Below are 22626 nucleotides of genomic sequence, written 5' to 3'. Positions count from 1 at the left end.
CTCAAAGTAACTGGTCAGTCATTGAAGATAAAGATGAGGAGAAATTTCTTTAATGGTAGGTTAATGAATCTTTGGAATTGTCTACCCAAGATGGTTATGGAGGCTTGGTCACTGAATATATTCAAAAACAGAGAATTTTAGATATTAAGGGAATCAATTGATTAAAAAAGATAATGGAACAGCCATGATCATAGTGAATGGCTGAGTAGGTCCTGAGGGACCAGATGACTGACTCCTGGTTCTCTTAAGTCCATGTTGTACTTTGGTAATCAATCACTTGAAGTCATACAAAGTTGCTTGTCTTGCATACATACAGAATATTAACTGTAAGGAGGAAGAAAGTAGAACTTGAAATATAGCATACAGAGATTCCATCTGTGTGTATGTTTAATTCAAAAAGAACATGCTTTAGTTTTTTTTGTTTACTTAATTGTCTATCATGATGTAAAGTATTTTCCTTTCTTCCCCAACCAAATCTCCTGTGACTTTTTTTTTTAGATTGGGAGGTAGCAAACACATAATGAATGACCACCTACACATTGGAAGCCATGGCCAGATCCAGGTACAACAACTTTTGAAGACAGCAGCAACAAAAGGACTATTTTGACCACTCCAACAAATGGACTTACTGCAGTTGGTAAAACGTCATTACCAGTGGTTCAGGACAAGCAGCTGGAGGGTTCACACAGGCGGCAGGGAAGCTCTGCTTCAGTAAAGTCAACAGATTGTAATTCAAAAGTGAAATCTACTGTCATGACACCAGAGCAAGCCATGAAGCAGTATATGCACAAACTGTCAGCATTTGAACACCATGAGATATTCAACTATCCTGAAATCTACTTTGTTGGTCCAAATGCAAAGAAACGGCAAGGTGTGGTTGGTGGCTCAAATAATGGTGGCTATGATGATGACCAGGGCTCTTATATCCATGTACCTCATGATCACATCACCTATAGATATGAAGTTTTGAAAGTAATTGGAAAAGGGAGCTTTGGTCAGGTTGTGAAAGCTTATGATCACAAACAGCACCAGCATATAGCCCTGAAAATGGTGAGGAATGAGAAACGATTCCATCGACAGGCTGCTGAAGAGATACGGATTCTCGAGCACCTGAAGAAACAAGACAAAGATCAGACTATGAATGTCATCCACATGCTGGAAAACTTCACATTCCGCAACCACATTTGCATGACATTTGAACTGCTGAGCATGAATCTTATGAGCTGATTAAAAAGAATAAATTTCAAGGCTTCAGTCTGCCATTGGTTCGCAAGTTTGCGCAATCAATTTTGCTGTGCTTGGATGCTTTACACAAGAATAGAATTATTCATTGTGACCTTAAACCGGAGAATATTCTGCTGAAGCAGCAGGGGCGAAGTGGGATTAAAGTTATAGATTTTGGTTCTAGTTGTTACGAACACCAACGTGTGTACACTTACATACAGTCAAGATTTTACCGTGCACCTGAAGTGATCCTTGGAGCTCGCTATGGGATGCCTATAGACATGTGGAGTTTGGGTTGCATTCTGGCTGAACTATTGACGGGTTACCCACTGTTGCCTGGAGAAGATGAAGGGGACCAGCTTGCTTGCATGATTGAGTTGCTGGGTACTGCACCTCAGAAGTTTTAGATCAGTCAAAACGAGCCAAAAAATTTTGTGAGTTCAAAAGGTTATCCCCGTTATTGCACTGTTACTACTTTGCCAGATGGGTCAGTGGTTCTTAATGGAGGACGGTCACGAAGAGGAAAGCTTCGTGGCCCCCCAGGGAGCAAGGATTGGGTCACGGCCCTGAAAGGATGTGATGATCCTCTCTTTCTGGACTTTCTGAAACAGTGCTTGGAATGGGATCCTACGTTGCGTATGACACCCAGCCAGGCACTGCGACACCCTTGGCTCCGGAGACGCTTACCAAAGCCTCCAGCTGGTGAGAAAGCTTCAACAAAGAGAGCGACAGAAAGCAGTGGTGCTATTACATCAATTTCTAAATTGCCTCCAACTTCAGGCTCAACCTCAAAGCTAAGAACTAATTTGGCACAGATAACTGATGCCAATGGAAATATTCAAACACGAACAGTTTTGCCCAAGTTGGTTAGCTGAGTTGAATAAGTTTATACCAGAGATGCGAGGGAAACCTTTCACTGAATCTCTGAGCCTTATTCAATTGAACTTTTATATATTTTTTAGAACTTTGTAATTATTCAATATTGGAACTTAAGCACCATTTGTTAAGAACTAGGAAAATAATTTTACTGATTGCTGGGGACCATGCATTATTGGAAGGTGGTTTTCATGTGAGGTTAAATGCCTTTTCGTTCTGGGCATATGAATATGTAGGTCAGATTGTGTAACACTTAAAGTTGTCAAAAGATGTCACCATTCATTTAATATGACAAATTAATGACAGATTATATATCACTATTGATTAGGAATTTTATTCTTGACAGTGACTCCTGCTAATCAAGGATGAAGTGCATTTACTTTTTATTTTAAAGCAACTCTTTTTGGAAAATCTATGATGAAGCCCTCTAATTTGGGACATAGTTTTTAGTTTCTCATTATTCCTATTGTTAATGTCCTCCTTGTGCCACCATTGTATCTGTTTAGTTGTTCTAACAAAGCTAATAACTTGGAAAATGTATCTGTTTATAAATGTTTTTAATCTAGATTTGAGGTTGATTGGCAACTTGTCTTTATTTCGAAACTAATTTTAAAATGAGCTGAAATATGTCAGAATGTTTAAGAAAGTTTATAGACCTCATTATCTCCTGTATCTGTCCTTCTAATGAAAATAGCTCTGTTCAGATCCAGCTGTCAAAAATGGAAGCAATAGGAGTAAGTTGTATGACAGGAATTTGTTCAAGTGGACGTTTTGGTGAGTAATTGTAATGTCTTAGATTTTGTTCTCAGTGGTGAGGCCACAGTGGTGGTGGGGGGCATATGTGGAAAGGTGGGATATAAGAAACTATACAAAAAAACCTAATGATCTCCAACATGTATTTCTTTTATCATAACCACATTTGCTGTTGGCAGCATGGCCATCAAACAGGCTAGGATGACCTTTGAAGAATCTTCACTGGTGGCAAACTAGGAAATAATTTTAACAAACATTTGAAAGCTTTTAAGATGAATGAAATAAAAATTGGTATGGTTGAGGGCATACCTGAAATATCAAATGATTTTAACATATCTATTTTAAAAACATGGCATTTGAAATATGAAGGAATGAAAATTGGGGAAAAAAAACTATTTCCAGTGAGGTGGTTAAACAGTAATTATTGCTTAGTACACCGTTAAAATCTTAATCATACTTCTTTGCAGCAAAGTGTAACATTTTCAGTATTTTTTCCCTCACAAATAGTTCAGAAATATCTAAAGTTCTCGTCAGTTTACTAATTTAAGTAAATAATGATAGGGAGTTTGATCACCAATTCCAAGTTTCCACTTTCACCTCTACATCTGTATATGCCAGAAGTTGTACAGATTTTCTGTTAAAACTGTAGGCGCTGACAGCCTAATCATTATTACTTATCACAAATTCCAGGCCGCTGTGTTAAGTTTCTTTTAAATCAAAAGGTAGAATATCTTTATCTTGTGTGAATGAGCTGGGATTGATCATAAGATGTGAAATAATATACAAACTAAATTTGAACTACTTTTACCTGAAAGACCTAATATTCAAAGCATGGTCCCCAGTTAGGCTGGTATAAAGCATACTACAATTTATGCCAAGTATCTTCAAAACAAAAATATGCATTTGGATTTAGACCCTACATCGTCAAGCAGTTGATCTTCAAATGTTTTTGACAGCCATCCTATCTCTGGGAAGATTTTGTATGTTTTCAAGGGAGATAAATGAAAGTTAGTGATACAAATTGAAACTTTGTAGCACTTGGGTTTAAGCCAATAAACCTTCACTGTTAGAAAAAAATTAAATCTGATCAGTGTATTTCAATGTATATTGCATTTTCATCTTGGTGCAATATTTGAGATAACAGACTATCCTTTTGTAGTATTTTTATGCTTTGTAATATTTTTAATTATGTTTTAACTTTACAGTATCACTGAAATACCACTACAACAATTGTTATTGTGCATTGGGTTTATACATTTACCAGAAAGATATTTTTGTATTTGAATTGGCCTGAAAGTTATTTTGAGCAATTCTATATGTGCTCACTTGTTGAAAAATATCTCCAATCAAAGCTTTACTTCTGTTGCACATGTTGTAATTAACCATTACTAGTAATCACAGTCCATTTGTTTATTTAAGAGAATTGTATGTTTTGGCTCCACTTAGTGTAGATTGATTAGTACTGTATAGTTATGGCTCAGAAGGCTATATTAGTTTTAGCTAATTTTAGCCACCAATTAAATCTTGTAGGTGGCTTGTTTGAAGATACCCATGGTACATGTTCTAACTTGATAACAATTTGGTGTCATGAGGTCTCAGGTTATAATGTGAATAGAAGCTTCTCTGCGCATCATTGTTCAGAACCATTACGGTTGCTTCACCACACAAAAACAAACAGTACAGTTTAAAATGATATGGGCATGTAAAACATTTTTTCTCACAATGGGCAACTTGTGCCCTTAGTATTAACAGTGTGCCTTTTGTTATCAGTGCCATGTTGTGGGGTTTTACAAGCAATTGATTATTCTTTGATGATGGATACACTAGTAATGTAGTAGTTTATACAGCTAATTGGCGACATTTTTTTGGATGGTCTGAAAAGAAATGAATGTTCACTTTAAATAAATTCATTCAACCCTAAAGTGTCGAAGATTTGAATAACACTAAAAGAAATCTCAAGATTTAGATTCACTTCCTAAGCTGTGCAAGAAAAGCTGCAACCAAATTAACAGTGACAGATTTTGATGTGATATTTAAATGTTCTAATGGTCTTTTTAAGATGTCCCTTTTACAGCATTTTGTATAAAAGGAGACTGTAACTAAAATCTGGGGGGAAAAAAAGCATTCGAGAGTGATGTTGGGATTCTGTTACCGGTTTCTATCTTTGATTATGGCTGGTGGGGTTTCTGATACTGGTTGTAATTGAAAGTGAGCCATTCAGTCTGGTGACACTATGGATTCAAGGTCACCTAATGAAGCTTGAGTACTTGGGCTAGGTTCATGAAACTGCAGTCCAATAAGTAGTCAACATTTTTAGGGAGAATATTAGTGAAAATTGAGGTTTTGGGTGGGAAGTGGGTACCCATCATTATTTAAAAATAGTTAGTTAAAGTCAATTAAAACATTTTTAATTTGGGAAATTTAGTGATCGTCAGAGTACTTTCAGAAATGAATAATCAACGTTCTCCTTTATGTATGTTTTGTTGTGTAAAGTAACATGAACTAAATATTGACAAATATTCCAAACAAAATTTGGTGCAATCCCCATTCCTAAAAAGGAAATTTGGTTTCTTGAGATATTAGAATTAGATGAATAAAACTAACTGATTATCTAAAGGGGAAGTTTAGTTTACTGAACTACACTAAACATAAATGTTCAAAAGGAAAATGTCCATCTGCTGTCTGGATTCTGGTCCCTTTCAGCATTGCAGATTCCTAGTGTCCTGTTTTGAGATTAAGATTGAAGTCTTCATCTAGTCCCAAATAGACAAACATTTGTGTTAACTAGGAAAGCAAAATCCCACAAAGCTGGAAGCTCTAAATAAAAACAACTGTCTGACCTGTTGAGTATTTCCAGCACTTCCTTTATATCTATCAAATATTTATTATCCATTTGACTGTGCTGTAGTCAGCGTACACAGTTTGTAAAGTGAATGAATGGCTGCAGCTAATTTTCTATTTGCAACTGCTCTATGTATCAAGATGTCTTTGTTTTAATAATAAAGTGGAAATACTCTATATACTGAAGTGCATTTTGATTGTCCAGTTGGATCCTTGAATTTTGTCAACAGTACAAATGGCTTCCAAGAAAATACTTAATACAGGAGGTGATAACAATTTTTTACATTTACCTCAAAGGTTTTCTAGTAATTAAAGAAAAACCCAATTATTTGATGTGTACCAAAGTGCATTCCTTTTCACATATCCAGCTGTATATGTGGCCAGAAAATTCCCATCTGAGGCCAGTTCAATTGCCCTGTGATAATGCGCCATGACTAACTCTGTGAAATCTCAAAGCCTCCATTTGTTAACTTCTAGCTTTGGATGAAACTGAAAATTTTTAATTTTTTTTTAAACGTTGTGGTGGTTTCAAGTGAAGTCCGTATAACATTTTTCAAATATAAAAATAAATGCTGTGTTCCACAAAACTGAATATATAACTGCAGCACAGAAGTCTGACTTTTTTAAAACGAAGGTTTAACATGTTCTGATTTGCAGTATTGCCCAACCTGACACTTTGACACTTGTAATGATTTTTGTTCATAGCACTTGAGCAGAGTTCTGCTAAAATGTGAATTTCTGTTACAGAGGACTTTTAGTATTCTGGTTTCTTTGCTCAGCTACAATTGCTTTAACAGAGCAATTGCAGAAGTTAATTTTCAAATGAGCACTAAGTTAGATGTGTGTTTCTAATATGCTGCAGTTGCCTATTGTACATATGTTGAATTTTTGAATGTTAAGTTTGTATATATGTATGTAATATCTTGTGAAATGCTGTTGCCACTTGATGTGTTTTAGTGGGGCCCAGTGGCCAGTTTTATGATACTGTATGTATTGTACAGCTGATGACAGAAGTATGACTTTTTTTAGTGAATATTTGGTTAAAATTATTGTGGCCCAAAATTCATTTCAAAATAAATTTTATGTCAGTTTATAAGAAATATTGTATGTTGTTTTTTTAAAATTCTGGTTTCACGTATGATTTTTTTCAATCAAAAACTATCTGTTTAGAAATTGCTTTGTAATGTTTTCCTTGCATAAGAAAAAAGGAATATATGCAGAAGTATATTTGTTGACTTTGTTTTAAAACCCTTATGGGATTTTAAGGAATGTTATTAATCCAGATAGCCACAATCTTCAGAAATGCTATTTATATTGATATGACTAATTCCACTGCATTCTTACCACACTTGATCTAATTTAGTTCTGAAACTGGTGCATGGAATTTAATCGGAAATTATTGTAAGAAAGTGTTGAGGTGACAAAACGCTAACTTGCCATTCACCAACTGTTTCACAGGATGGGCTGCAGTGATTACAGAGTCCTTCTAGCAGGAGAATGTAGCTTTGTCTGAAGTTAACATGAAGCCTAAAGGGTGAGGGACGTACTTAGTAAAACTAAGTTGACTGCATTGTAAAGTTTCTTAAAACATATTAGAGGTGATTCTGTTGAAATTTGGAGGATGATAGCTTAGATATTATGTTGATTAGACTTGTGACCCAGAGTCATGAGTTCAAATCCCACCATGTGTAGGAAATTTAAATATGTCTGGAATTAGCATCATTAATGGTGACAAAGCAAAGGAAATCTGCTCTTACCTGGTACAGCCTATGTGTGGTTGACTCCGAATTGCCCTTTTGAAATGGCTTTGCAGGTTATTCAGTTCAAGGGTAAGTGGAGATGGGCAATAAATGGTAGCTTGTGCAAGGACATACATTATCTGTGAATGACTAAGAAAAAAAAATGCAAAATTCTTGACAGTGGAGATGTTGCGAGGCTATTTCCCCCTGACCATAGAAGTCATAGTCTCTGAAAGAGGGATTGATCATATAAAGCTGAGTTGAGATGCTTCTTTACTCAAAGGATTGTGTAGCTAGAGGGCTGTGGCTGCTTAGTCTTTGTGTATATTCAAGACTGATAGAATTTGGACATAAGTAAATTGAACGCTTGTGTGAGAAGATGAAGTTGAAGTCAAGATAAGCCGTGGATCTTATTGAATGCCAGAGCAGGCTTCAAGAGCCATTTATTTGATTTTATTATGGTCTATTTAATGCAATGTCATAAGTTTTGATTGTAGTGAAAGGTTTGCATCCACCAATATATGACAATGTTTGACAAAATTTGATATTTAAACTTCTAAATTATTTACAAGATTCTTCAGTTTCTGAATTGACGTGCAAAATGACAGCACAATTATGAAATAAAGTGTTATCTTTAATCCTCTTTATTTATAAGGAAGTAATTTTATAAATCTTATTTGAAGATCCATGTGCATGTTGTTTTCACAATGGTGATGGGTTATTAATGAATCAAGGTTTGGAATACATTTGTGTGGAAATGTACCTTTTAAAATATCCGAAATGAAAACTGAGAAGCTTCAGGGTAGCTATAACTTTGATAATGATTCCAAAACTAATTCTCAAATAAATGGAATTGCACTAATGGATTTGTAACCCTCCAACAATGTTAACCTTGTGCACGTGCTTCCTTCAGGATGATGTATGCACTGGGACGCAATAGTAAGTTGCTCCATTTATGAGAAGATTATAATCAGATTTTCACAGCTGGTGGAACATCTGTTGACTCTTTACTTGAGGACACCTGCTGATGATATATTGAACAAAATATGGGTGTCCAAGTTTGTAAAAATACTGCTAATTTTACATTTGGTGAAATAAAACATCAGAATCAGATTTATTATCACTGACATATGCTGTGAAATTTGTTGTTTTGTGGCAGCAGTACAGTGCAAAGACCTAAAAATCTATAAATGATAAACATAAATGGTGCAAGAAAAAAAGCAGCAGTGAGGATCATTTCAGAAATCTGATGCAAGGGAAGAAGCTGTTCCTGAATTGTTGAGTTTGGGTCTTCAGGCTCCTGTACCTCCTCCCTGATGGTAGTAATGAGAAGAGGGCATGTCCCTGATGGTGAGGGTCCTTAATGATAGATGCTGCCTTCCTGAGGCACCACCTCTTGAAGATGTCCTCGATGGTGGGAGGGTTGTGCCTGTGATAGAGCTGGCTGAGTCTACAACTCTCTGTAGCCACTTTCGACCCTGTGCATTGGAGCCTCCATACCAGGCTGTGATGCCACCAGTCAGGATGCTCTCCACTGCACATTTATAGAATTTGTAAGAGTCTTGGGTTATATGTTCCCATCTGAACTGTGTGGTAGCTTGTACAAATGTGGCAAAGTCTTGACAGTAAGACCTTGAGAATTTAAAAGTTATTTTGGAACTTCCTGTGCAAATCTGGCCCAGATTATTTTCTATTCTGTCATAGAACATAACAATGGACCCTCAGCAGATTTAAGTTGATCTATGTCGTATTGGTTGCATAAATGTAAATGCACTATACATTTAACAGGATTTTAAAAAATACAAGTTGTGTACTTTTTTTATTAAAAGGTTCTGTTTATTATTAAATTGATGCATTCCAAGTAGATTCATGTGGTTCGTTAGTTTTCATAAGAATGTTACAATATTTGGTTTGAGAAGCTCTTAACTGTTAGCTTAATTTTACCTCTTTCCTGCAAGAACCCATAATTGGGTAGGTTACTAATCATGACCATATTCAAAAAAAGACTATCCACAGAGACAAAGGGAAAACTATTCAATTCATGTTGCCTCTAGTCCAAACAAAGTCCCTCCAACTTCAGTCATTGAGCCAGATAAGGCAGACAACGCCTGTGGACCCTTTGAGACTGAAACTCACCATGTCATCTCCTGTTCGCTGAAGTACATAAGAAAATGCGCCTTGCACTTAAGCAAACAAGATGCCTTTACTGACCTACCCCCCCCTTTGGAACACCATCCTCTGCTATAGGTCTTAGCAAGAAATTACAAGGTGAACAAAGGAAACAATTCAAGAATGTTCTCAAACCTTAAACCTAACTGGAAAAAGTACAATGTACCATTGACTCATGGAAATCCCTTGCCTGTGATTGTTCTAAATGAAGGAGAAGCATTCAGGTTGACATTGAGAACCTTGTTCATTTGACAGGAGCACTCGGAAGCCTGGTGTAAGTGATAGTATGAGTACATAATCTCCCATCCGCCTGCCCCATCCAGCAGCCATGAACTCTGGTGGCAGAGTCTGAAGTTTCCACTCTGGTTTTAGAGTAGAAGCAAGTCATCTTCAATCCTAAAAGACTGCTGAAGAAGACTATTGAAGGAATATGAGAAATGGAGAGGAGTAAGGCATATGAGCCCAGTCCACCATTCATTAAGATCAGGGCTGACTCTGTGCCTTAAATCCATTTTACTCCCTATCCCTATATCCCTTGATTCTGTTAGTGTCCAAAAATCCATCAATCTCAGCCTAGTGTGCGCTTAACAACTGAGTGTCCACAGCCCTTAGTAAATTTATCCTCTTCAGTCCGAAATAACAAGAACTAGTTCCAAGATTACATCTCCTAGTTCTACAATCTTCACCTGGAGGAAATAACATATCAGCGTCTATCCAGCTCAACAGTTGCATGCTTCAATATGTTCACCTCTCATTCTTCTAACTCCAGTGAGGTTCAGCCAGTTTTGTTCAATCTCACTTCATGGGACTACTTTCTCATCCCAAGAGTCAATCTAATGAATTCATTTTACACGAACTTCTCGGCATGTATGTCCTCTTTTAGCTAGAAAGTCCAAACCTGCACGTCTCCAAAATTGAATATGGTTTATTATTATCACATGTACTGAGATACAATGAAAAGCTTTTTGTGAGCAGTGAGAGACAAGCTTTTCAATGTATCGATAATAGCAGGATGGAAGCTGTTCTTGAGCCTCAAGCTTTCAAGTATGTGCTGTCAAGATTTTGTACCTTCTGCCTGATGGGAAGGAGGAGAAGAGAGAGTGACCAGGGTGGAAGGGGTCCTTGCTTACGTTGGCCCCTTTTTCTGAAGCAGCGGAAAGTATATATGGAGTTAATGGAGGGGAGGCTGGTTTGCGTGATGGACGTGGCTGCGTTCACAACTCCTTGTGGTCTGAGGCAGAGCAGTTTCCAAACCAAGCTGTGATGCATCTAAAATTGGTCAGAGTCACCATTACACAATAAGATTTATTTGCAGGTTCTACTTCTGTTTAAAGTATTGTAGCATTTAGTATTTTCATTTCTAAGCAATTTTTTGGTTATTTTAGTGCGATGATTTTCCAACAGAACAAAGGTATTTTTAATATTTAATATTTTAATATTATGACTAATGTTTAATATGCTACAGTATATATGCTTACCTTACACTTACTAACCAGTTGCTCTTAGTTTGTGAGGTTATGTACTGTGGTGTCAGAAGATAACGATTCCATCTTGGATCCAGTCTTCCTTCAATCCCCTAAGAAAGCCACTTTAACTTGGCTAGATGGACATCTTTTCTTCATTCCTTTAATTTTGAACATTGTTGGTTTGTAGACTTTTAAATAACTGGTGAGTTACTGTGATCTGCAGCATATCGTGGTAGCGTGACGAGATTTATCAGGGCCTCTGCAGGCTGAGTATTTGCATGTTTTGATGGTCATTAGTGTGGTTCAGTCTCCAGATGTGCATGGGTATGCTGTTGAATTTCAGCAGTAATGGTGCTGTCTCTCGCACAAACATGGTTTCTGATTAAGACCTCCATAAATTTGCAAGAAGCTCTCTAAAATAAATTTTAGTGTAGGTTTAGTATTTCATATAGCCAAAAACTAGTTCACTATGTAAATTGTAAGCAGATTATTTCATCCAATCAAATTAAGTATTTAAATACGATCCCCATTTCCACTGTCAAAATTCAAGGATATCTTAAAACTTAGAATAATAACTGTTAGTAGATTATTGGCAGTAAAACATGATACTAAAATATGAAATAATGGCATTATCATGGCCATAATATGGAAAGCAATTGCGCCCAGATACCACAAGTATTTGCGTAATCTGGGGAAAAATGTATCTTTTAATACAGTTAAATAGTTATCAAAAGCTTATGACTGAAGTTTGAAAATGAACAGGGATGTGTCAGTTTCTTTTAATGCAATTAATTCCATTCACTAAGATCTGTTTTCTTTTTGTCCAATTAACAAATTGTAACTGCAGTGTATTGAAAACATGAATGGAGAAGCCATAAACCAATTTATTGGAAGAAACCTATTTGCACCATTTTAAAAGTGATGTGACAGAAGAGGAGTTCTTGGCCTTCATTTACAGCCATGTGAAATATTTAAGATCATGATATTCAAACATCGGGCAAAACTTATTGTAATCTTTTCCCTGACTAAGGAATTGATTTTGAAATAAATCTTAACATCAAAGGAGCTTTGCCTTAATTAATAAAATGGGACATTTTAAAAACTACTATTTTTTAAAAAAAGGTTTCAGAGATTTTGTGATACTTGGTTGTCATAGCATTTAGATAGAATTTAATTCCAGCTAATTGAGCAGAGTAACACTTTTTTGAAAGGCATTTTCTCAAAAATTAAATGAAGATTTCAATCTACACTAAGCTTTGGAATATCTCTATTGTTTCACAGGCTCTCATTTAAAGCAAAGAAAAAGCCTAATAAACTTCATGATATGGTCTTACAAAATATTTTATTCCCAGTTTTATAACATGTATTTTTCACTGATACTTAGCCAAGGAAAAATGTCATTCATTTGCCTCAGGACTGTAATTGTATAAGCATAATTATTTTTAAAAAATGAACTATTGTAGTTTTCTCTAGCCTGCACAATTTAGATACAAAATAGAAAATGCTGGAAACCCTCAGCAGGTCAGGCAGCATCTCTGGAAAGGAGTTAATGTTTAGGTTTGAAGATCTTTTGTCAGTAATTGAAAAGAAGAAAACATGTTAGCTCTAAGTTGCAGAGGGATTGAGGGAAGAGACACATAGGATAAAGGAAATGTCTCTAAAGCAAGGCCAAAGTTGCCATGGCGATAAGCTATTAAAAAAATCAGTTTTTGTCACCCTATTACAGGAAAGATGTTATTAAACTAGAAAAGATGCAGAAAAGATTTACCAGGATGTTGCCTGGACTTGGGGGCCAGTGTTACAAGAGGAGATTGTGTAGACCAGGACTTTATTCCCTGGACTGTAGGAGATTGAGGGATGACCTGATAGAGGTACACAAGATCATGAGGAGCATAGACAGGGTGAAAGCACATGGTTTTCTTTTCCCCCCAAGGAGTGGTGCTAAGAGCAAGAGGGGATAGGTTTAAGATCAGAGGTGAGTGATTTAAAAGGGACATTAGGGGCAGCTTCTTCACACAAAGGGTGGTGTGTATTTGGAATAAGCTGCCAGAAATAGAGGTGGGCATATTAGCAACATTTAAAAGCCATCTAGATAAGTACATGGATAGGAGAGATTTTAGAGGGCTGTGGGCCAAACATGGGCAGATGGGACTAGCTCGCTGGGAAACACAGTTGCATGGGTGAGTTGGGCTCCTATATCACCCTTGGTTGAACCCAAAAGGCCTTGACTAGTTTTTTAGTGCCTCGTCCAGTTGTTACCTGCACTTGTTTATAAAACTCTCAAACACTGCGGATGCTGAAAATCCAAACAAAACAGAAAATGCTGAAAGCAGTCAACAGATTGCCTCAGCATCTGTGGAGCAAGAAACAGAATTGCCAATTTGGGTCAAGGACCTTTCAACAGAAGTAGGGTAAAAAAAAGCAAACAAGCATATTTTAATTTGCAGAAGTGGGGAAAGGTGGAAAGAATACAGGGAATGGCTGTGATAGGATGCAAACCAAAGTTGTCAATATGGCAACCACTTTAAAAATGGTGGTTAGAGACAGGAAAGAAAGAAAGCAACAAATTCAAACAGAAAGTACATCCACATCTGTAGAAAGAGGGGAAAAGGGGGTACTCACCCAAAATTGCAGCCCCAAGACTTAATATTGAATGAAACAACGTGACCAAGACGGAAGATGAGGTCTTGTTCTTTGAGCTTGCATCAGACTTCATTAGAGCTACGTAGGAGGCTGAAGAAAGTGAGGTCAGAGGTGGGATGGGGAATTAAAGTAACAAGCTCAGGATTGCCCTTCTGGACTGAACCAATCTGGGTTTGGTTTCTCCAACATAGAGGGGAATTGCCTTGTACTGCATTCAGTGCTCACACTAAATTGGAAGAATTGTAAGTGAACATCTGGTTCACCTGGAAGAACTATTTGAGTCCCTAAATGGAGGGAAGGGAAGAGGTAAAGGGCAGGTGTTGCATCGACTGCAGCTTTTATAGGGTGGTGCTGTGGGAAGGGGAGTTGGGTGGTGGGGATAGAACTGTCTACTTGGAAGTCAAGGCATTGCTCTCAACCCAGGGAACTTCTATTACAAGCATTTCTGCTCTGCTCTCACCTTCCTCTCCTCCCAATCAGAACAAGGAGAGCACGAACTTTGTCCTCGCCTTCCACCTCACCTGATCATCCTCCACAATTTCTGCCATCGTCAACAGGATTCTACCACCCTGCACATCTGCCCTTCCTTTACACAGAGCTCTACTGGATTATTGTAGAAGGGCAAGAACATTGAGTTCAGAGTGGGATTGTGATGGAGATGAGAAGTAGCAGGTGTTCTGCGAGTGGTCACCAATCTGCCTTTAGATTCCTTAACATGTTTGCTCTCCCCAACGCAATGTGAACAACTAATACTGTATGTTAAATTTAAAGTTCAAATAAATTCAGCATCAGAGTGTTTTAAGTCCATTAGTAATGGGAAGGGTTGAGGTAATAGAGCAGCTTGTGCGGGAAGAGGAGGGGTTGCCGGCGGTGATTGGTGACTCACTGTCTGCAGTTTCTAGCAACCTCATTCTGATGCAACCACCTGCCCCACCTTCCTTGCACATCTTCTTTTCATTCTTCTGTAATGACTGCTCCCTCTGTGGCACTCTTTCACCACCTGCAACTTTTGGCAGTTCTAGTGCGCTATCACCTACCTCTGCAGCAATCACTTGTCTATTTAGAGCTTGTTATATGTTTTATGCAATTTTTTTGCAGTTCCTTAATGGCCAAAAAATTAGCTGATTTTCACATAGCAATTAGATGCTTATCCTTCCCAATCGAAGATGACATTTCCATTGCTGTATTCATGCCACTCCCAATCCCCTCATTATGGAGAGACGAGACTGCAGATGCTGAATCTGGAGCGAAAATATAAACTGCTGGAGGAACTCAGTGGGTCAAGCAGTATCTGTGGCTGCACCTCCTCATCATTCCCCCCATCATCTGGTTCCACCTATCACCTACCAGCATCTGTCTCACCCTTTCCTCTCCCTTGTACGTACTAACTAGCTTCCATCTACACTCTTGTCCTGATGCAGGGTCTTGACCTGAAATGTCAACCATGTAGCGGCTGCTACCGCGATACGAAAGTAAGACGCTAGATGAGTTTGCAGAACAAAACTGATTTATTTTTCCGCTTTGCGTGGGCCTTTTTAAGAGGAACGGTTCCCGCCCACTGAAAACGGAAATGACACTATGCGCTGCGTCATCAAACTTTCACGCGGGTTCTCCCTGTCGCTCGGGGAAGGCGAAGGCCCAGCGCCATCTTGGGCCTCACGCTCCGACAACGCGCCGACCTGACCGCCGAGCCGATTCGCTTGCTCGGATGGTGAGTCACTACACAACCACCCCCCCCCCCCCAGAACCGGTGATACCGTCCCCAAGGTTCACGGGCTGTGCTAGCCATTGCTCAGGAGGTCAGCCTCTGCGTCGCGGTGTTGGAACCTCGACTGGTTGTTGTAGATCTAAATGGGCTGGTTTGAGGCGGTCTGTCATGAAGACTTCTTCCTTACCCCCAATGTCCAAACTAAAGGTTGGACCCATTATTCCTGATGACCAGGAACTGCCCCTCGTATGGTCGTTGCAATGGTGTCCGGGGTGTGCCCCTGCGAATGAAAACGAACTTACAGTCTCATAGTTCCTCGGGCTCACAGGATGGGGCTTGACCATGCCGCAAAGTGGGAATCGGTGCCAAGCTGCTGAGCCTCTCGCACAGTCTTTCCAGGACTGCCGCGGGTTGTTTCCTCTTGCCACCCGAAGGGCAGGTATGAACTCCCCTGGGATGACCAGGGACGCACCGTACACGAGTTCAGCTGATGAAGCATGGAGATCTTCCTTGGGGCAGTGTGTATGCCGAGCGGGACCAAAGGCAGTTCATCGACCCAGTTAGGACCTTTCAGGTGGGCCATCAGGGCTGATTTCAGATGGCGGTGGAAACGTTCTACCAACCTGTTTGATTGAGGGTGGTAGGCCGTGGTGGTGTGCAGCTGTGTCCCTAGTATGTTCGCTAATGCAGACCATAGGTTGGAGGTAACTGGGCATCCCTGTCTGAAGTGATGTGGGCCGGAACACCAAAACGTGAGATCCAAGTTGTGAGCAACGCCCGGGGGCAGGAATCCAGTCATGATGTCGGATAGAGGGGTTGCTTCTGGCCACCTCGTGAACCAGTCCACGATGGTAAGGAGGTACCGGGCTCCTCTTGAAAACTGGCAGGGGACCAACGAGGTCAATGTGGATGTGGTTCGAACCTTCTATGGGTAGGCTCGAACTGCTGTGGTGGGACCTTGGTCTGTTGGATTTTTGATGTCTGGCAGTGTGGACAAGTCCTGGCCCACTCACTGAACCTGTTTGTGCAGGCTGTGCCCAGATGAACTTGCTGGCGACCAGTTTGGACTGTTGATCTGATGGACGGGTGCGCCAACCCGTGTATCGAGTCGAAATGTGTTTCCGCAGGCTGCAGGAACTATAGGGCGGGGCTGACCTGTTGCGATGTTGCAAAGGAGGGTCTGCTGACCTGGACCTGAGGAGGTGTAGGATTAATAAACAATAACTGTATTGATATCTTAAGACGGATGAGAATTATGGCTGCTCGAAATACTGATTTAAAAAGTGTCCTTCAGGCCAGAACAGCCACACCACTGCTTACCTGGGCTGGGTGCTGTGTGGTAATTGCTGTGTCTGGAACTTAATTGGATTCCCATTATGCTTGACTATAGAGATGATGGTCAATCTTAACGGGAAATGGGAAGGCTGTCTCAAACAATGAAGGTGATACCTGCCTTTGTCTCACCTGATTGCAAAATGATTAGCTGAACCTGTGGTGTGAGGCTGCTCTTTGTCCATCTGCAGTAGCCCTTTGTCCGTTTCCTGCTCAACCAAGAACTCTGGCATCTGACTCATTAAAGTGTGCGTGACAATACCTGTATAAATCTCTGTCTACCCCTTTGTACTGAGAGAACTCGGGAAGCGACTCTTAGTGAGTGCTGAAGAGAATTCTCCTAGCGGTGCACTGCTAATAAAGGTATTTGTTCGAATCGACCTCGTGGCACTGTGTTATTTACAGCGGATGGATAGGGAAATTGATTTCGGGACGACAGACCGACCAAGAAATCTTGGACCTGCAGGCCCGAGACTGCGTTTCTGTAGCTAGGCAGCTCGTCGTCGGCTTGCTGTGCGTCAGCCAGGGCTGCGTAGTCTACACCTAGGGACAGGCTGTGGATGGTCGGTCTGGAAAACGTGTCAGCAATGACATTGTTCTTACCGGAGACATGTTGGATATCCGTTGTGAATTCGGAAATGTAGGACAAATGTCGCTGCTGACGAGCTGACCAGGGATCGGAGACCTTGGAGAAGGCAAAGGACAAAGGCTTATGGTCAGTGAAAGCGGTGAAAGGCCTGCCTCCTAAAAAATACCGGAAATGCCGGACCACCAGGTACAGTGCTAGAAGTTCCCGAGCAAAAGCGCTATATTTCAGTTCGGGTGGTCTAAGGTGCCTGCTGAAAAATGCCAAGGGTTGCCAACGGCCTTCGATTGGTTGTTCCAGTACCCCACCGACCGCGGTGTTGGACGTGTCCACTGTGAGGGCGGTTGGGACGTCTGTCCTAGGGTGTACCAGCATCGCGGCGTCTTCCAGGGCGTCCTTGGCCTTAACGAAGGCAGCCGCAGCCTCGTCGTTCCAGGCAATGTCCTTGCCCTTGCCAGACGTCATTGAGAACAAAGGGCGCATGATACGGGCTGCTGTAGGGATGTAAAAGTTGACCATCCCCAGGAATTCTTGCAGGCCTTTGACCATGTTGGGACGGGCAAAATGGCGGATAGCGTCTACCTTGGCGGGTAGGGGTGTCGCTCCTTCACTGGTGATTCTGTGGCCGAGGAAGTCGATAGAGTCGAGTCTGAACTGGCACTTGGCCGGGTTGATAGTGAGACCGAAATCACTGAGACGGGAGTACAGTTGGCGGAGGTGGGAAAGGTGTTCCTGGCAGTCACGGCTGGCGATTAGTATGTCATCTAAATAAATGAACACCAAGTCCAGGTTGCAGCCTACTGCGTCCATCAGCCGCAGGAAGGTCTGCGCAGCGTTCTTAAGGCCGAAAGGCATTCAAAGCAATTCGAAGGGGCCGAGTGGAGTGATGAGCGCAGTTTTGGGGACGTCGTCAGAGTGGACCAGGATTTGGTGGTATCCCTGGACGAGGTCCACCTTGGAGAAGATGTGGGCCCTGTGTAGGTTCGCCGCGAAGTCCTGGATGTGAGGGATGGGGTAGCGGTCCGGGGTGGTGGCGTCATTCAGCCCGCGGTAGTCGCCGCAGGGTCTCCACCCGCTGGTGGCTTGGGGGCCCATGTGCGGGGGGGGGGGCCCAGGGGCTGTCTGACCTGCAAACAATCCCCAGCTCCTCCATGCGGCGGAACTCTTCCTTTGCCAGGCGGAACTTGTCTGGAGGTAGTCGTCGTGCTCGGGCATGAAGGGGTGGCCCTGTGGTAATGATGTGATGCTGCACCCCGTGTTTGGGCATCGAATTTGTAAACTGAGGTGCCAAAACCGATGGGAACTTGGCTAGGAGCTTGGTGAACTCGTTGCCAGACAGGGAAATGGAGTCCAGGCGCGGGGCTGGTAGGCTGGCTTCTCCCAGGGAATAGGTTTGGAAAGTTCTGTAGTGCACTAGCCGCTTCCCTTGCAGGTCGACTAACAGGCTGTGGGCCCGAAGGAAATCGGCCCCCAGGAGTGGCTGGGCGACGGCGGCAAGGGTAAAGTTCCAGGTAACACGGCTGTCGCTGAATGGTAATTGAACTGTACGGGTACTGAAAGTTCGTATTGTTGTGCTGTTTGCAGCTTTGAGTGCAGGACCCTGTTGCCTGCTACGAGTGTCGCGGCCGGTCGGGCAAAACACTGACCTCTGCTCCAGTATCGACGAGGAAACGACGCCCGGACTGCTTGTCCAAAACGAATAGGAGGCTGTGTTGGTGGCCAGCCACCATAGCCATCAGCGGTGGCTAGCCCTGGCGTTTCCCTGAAACTTGCATGGTGGGTGGCATCGACGGGCCTCCGCACCCCACCTCTGATGGTAGAAACACAGCTGGTCACCGTTGTCATCGTCTGTGTTTCTGGGGTGGTTGCTGGGTTGCTGGGACTGGTTTAGGTAGGCGTTGGGCCCGTGGTCTGGCAACTTGACCGACAGACGACCCGCTCTTGCGTTTGGCCTTCCACAGGACATCTGCCTGGGCGGCTACCTCACATGGGTTGCTGAAATCGGCATCGGCCAACAGCAGGTGAATGTCGTCGGGTAGTTGTTCGAGGAAGGCCTGTTCGAACATCAGGCAGGGCATGTGTCCCTCAGCATCTGGTTCATCAGGGCGGATGGGGATCTGTCCCCCAGGCCATTGAGATGAAGCAGGCGGGTGGTGCACTCGCGACGGGAGAGGCCGAAGGTCCGAATAAGAAGGTCTTTGAAAGCCAGGTACTTGCCTTCCTCTGGAGGAGACTAGACAAAGTCTCCGACCTGGGCGGCTGTCTCCTGGTTCAGGGAGCTGACCACGTGGTAGAACCATGTGGAGTCGGAGGTGATCTGCCGAAGTTGGAATTGTGCTTCGGCCTGATCGAACCAGACGCGGGGCGGAAGCATCCAAAAGGTGGGCAGCTTGAGTGCCACTACGTTGGCTACTGCATTATTGTCCATTGTGCGGGTCCAAAATCCACTTGGACCGTCGGGGTCACCAATGTAGCAGCTGCTACCGCGGTGCAAGAGTAAGACACTAGTCGATGAGTTGCAGAACAAAACTGATTTATTTTCCCGCCTTGCGTGGGCCTTTTAAGAGGAACAGTTCCCGCCCACCAAAACGGAAATGACATATGCGCTACGTCATCAAACTTTTCCCGCGCGCGGGTTCTCCCCATCACTCGGGGAAGATGAAGGCCCAGCGCCACCTTGGGCCTCATTGCTCCGACGATGTGCGACCCGACCGCCAAGTCGGTTCGCTTGCTCGCACAGTGAGTCGCTACAACCGTCCCTTTACGTCCACAGATGCTGCTTGACTCAGTTCTGAAGCAGTTTGTTTTTTGCATCGACTTATTATGATTGTGCCTACATGTTGCCTCATTATAGGAAGGATGTGGAAGCTTTAGAGAGGGTGCAGAGGAGATTTACCAGGATGTTGCCTGGAGAGCATGTCTTATGAGGATAGGCTGAGCGAGCTAGGGCTTTTCTCTTTGGAGAGGAGGATGAGAGGTGGCTTGATAGAGGTGTACAAGATGAAAAGAGGCATAGATTGAGTGGACAGTCAGAGGCTTTTTCCCAAGGCGACAATGGCTAACACAAGGGGACATAACTTTACGGTGATTGGAGGAAGGTATAAGGGGGACGTCAGGGGTAAGTTTTTTTACACACTGCAGGGGCTGTGGGGGCGGATACATTAAGGACATTTAAGAGACTCTTAGATAGACACATGAATGATAGAGAAATGGAGGGGTATGTGGGAGGGAAGGGTCAGATAAATCTTAGAGCAGGATAAAATGTCGGTACAATATTGTGTGCCGAAAGGCCTGTACTGTACTGTAATGTTCTATGTACTGTATAGGCCTCATGGTATATTACATTGGAAAACAGAGCGATGGTGAGCATACCTTAGGTGGATGTTTATTTATTAACTAATGGTTGGCCCTTCTGAAATGTATTTGTTTTCATCTTACAGTGAAGTGAATAGTCACTGGATCTTTTTGGTTCTGTTTCAATGAACTTATGACCTTTCCCGGAAGGCTGAGTTAGTTTTATATCCCTTTCATACCGTGCCAAGGCTAGTGAGGAATTTGTCATTTGTTAGCCAGAATTGTGGACCAGAAACTATTACAGGTCCTCCCCAGGTTACGAATGCCCGACTTGTGTACATACGAATGAGCGTTTGGGAAACCGGCAGGATGGATTTGTGGTTGCTGTGGAGCTGCAGGCATCTTCAGCTGCCCAGGAACTCCATTTGTGGCCGCACGTCTGATTAGCGAACTGTCCAGGTTACAAACAGTTCTCAGGAACATAACCCTGCCGTAACTTGGGGAGGACCTGTGCTTAATTTTCTCCTGGTTCTCTCAGTCTCTGGACTGGGCTGTTTTCTTTAACATATTGATCTGCACAGACCTACGTGGGCAGGTACTAACAGTCACCTCCTCAATTATAGATTCATGTTTCACAAGCCGCAACATATAATCTGCACTGACGCTCAGTATGCCATTGAAAAAGTATTATCTTCTTAAGTGGAACATTAAACTGAGGTCCATCTTGCTTCACAGGCAGATGTTAAAAATCCTACTAAATAGCAAAGATTTAATTCTTATTCTTGCTAGGTCCAAAAGCAGTAAAACAGTGATTAATCTTCTTACTTTTGCAGAATGGTGTATTTTTCCAGACAATAAATCACAAATCTCTAAATATTATGAATGGTATGAAGCTTTGAAAATACTCAGTGGTATAATAAAGCCAGTATAAATGCAAGTAATCATCATATTGAGTTGATTTTAATTGGCCTCTATAATGTCACTATTCAACAAGCTTGGTCTTTTGTTCAAAATGTCATAGCTGGGATTGACATTACATACCACTTGGGTGAGATTTGATCTGTGCTCCAGCGTTAGACAAACCTTTGGGCTCACTATCTGGCCCTGCACCTACTTTAAAGTTACCATGAAGTTAACTTGCTTCTGATATCCACTGAGCCCAGATGAAATGAATCAGTTCAACAAATATGAAGAATATTCTTTTTACCCTGGACTGATGCCAAGGTTGTTATATGTTGTATTTTGTGACTGCACCTAGATTGAGCAATTACTCACTTACGTCTGAAGTCTTTATTGTTTTATTAGTAGATTTTTTTAGAACATAGCATACAATAGTTATTAAAAATGTAAGCCCAATGTGTTGTCTTGCTGAGTACTTCCAGTATACTCTGTTTTTGTCCTGTATATTCAGCATCAGCAATTTTTTGCTGCAGTTGTTGACTGTGTAGTTCTGGGACTGACTCTGGCTCACAGGCACTGTTTTGTAATGGAGTGAATATTATGTATGATGCTGAGAAACACTGACATTTTCAATTTTTAAACTGTTTTTTGAGTTTAAATTATTTAATTTTTCTTGCCCAATTTTGAGAAAACTTTAGTGCTGTTTGCACCTAAAAAGCATTTTCATTTTAAGGTGGCTACAGTGAGTGTGTTGGTTTCGGTGATCAGTTGTTGGCTGACTGAATGATCTTTCCTTCTGTTAGTTGGCTACTGTGTGAATCATGACAGAATGAGGATGATTTTTAATTCAGCTAGTTAATCCTTCTGCACACTTATGATGCCTGAAGTCCCCAGATGTGACAACTCGTACCTCCCTCAACATCCCAGCAAGAGTAGCTACAAAACTTATAGCCTTTTCCTATTCTTCCATAACTTCAATGCATGTCCCTTTCCAAATCATTCAAACTGAAATAATGTATGAATAAATAAACAAATGTAGCCCTTTCATTGTTTTATATACCTTTATCAGCTCACCCACTAAGTTTACACTATAAA

The 22626-nt window shown here is 41.6% G+C and overlaps 2 protein-coding genes across 4 annotated transcripts in view; both read left to right on the top strand.

Moving 5' to 3' along the window:
- The window catches only part of LOC127578505 (dual specificity tyrosine-phosphorylation-regulated kinase 2-like), a 140638-nt gene that overhangs the window by 10091 nt on the left and 107921 nt on the right, over window positions 1-22626 (top strand). The window lies entirely within an intron of this gene.
- On the top strand, window positions 506-6763 carry dyrk2 (dual-specificity tyrosine-(Y)-phosphorylation regulated kinase 2). Its single transcript, XM_052030632.1, is given in 3 exon segments — window positions 506-569; window positions 572-1213; window positions 1216-6763. Coding segments are annotated over 3 exon segments (1575 nt in total). The 5' UTR covers window positions 506-520; the 3' UTR covers window positions 2100-6763.

This window comes from Pristis pectinata, chromosome 15 (assembly GCF_009764475.1).
Source record: "Pristis pectinata isolate sPriPec2 chromosome 15, sPriPec2.1.pri, whole genome shotgun sequence".
Taxonomy (NCBI): Eukaryota; Metazoa; Chordata; class Chondrichthyes; order Rhinopristiformes; family Pristidae; genus Pristis; species Pristis pectinata.
Note: the sequence above shows the minus strand (reverse complement) of the source record. Positions and strands in the feature narration are given on the sequence as shown.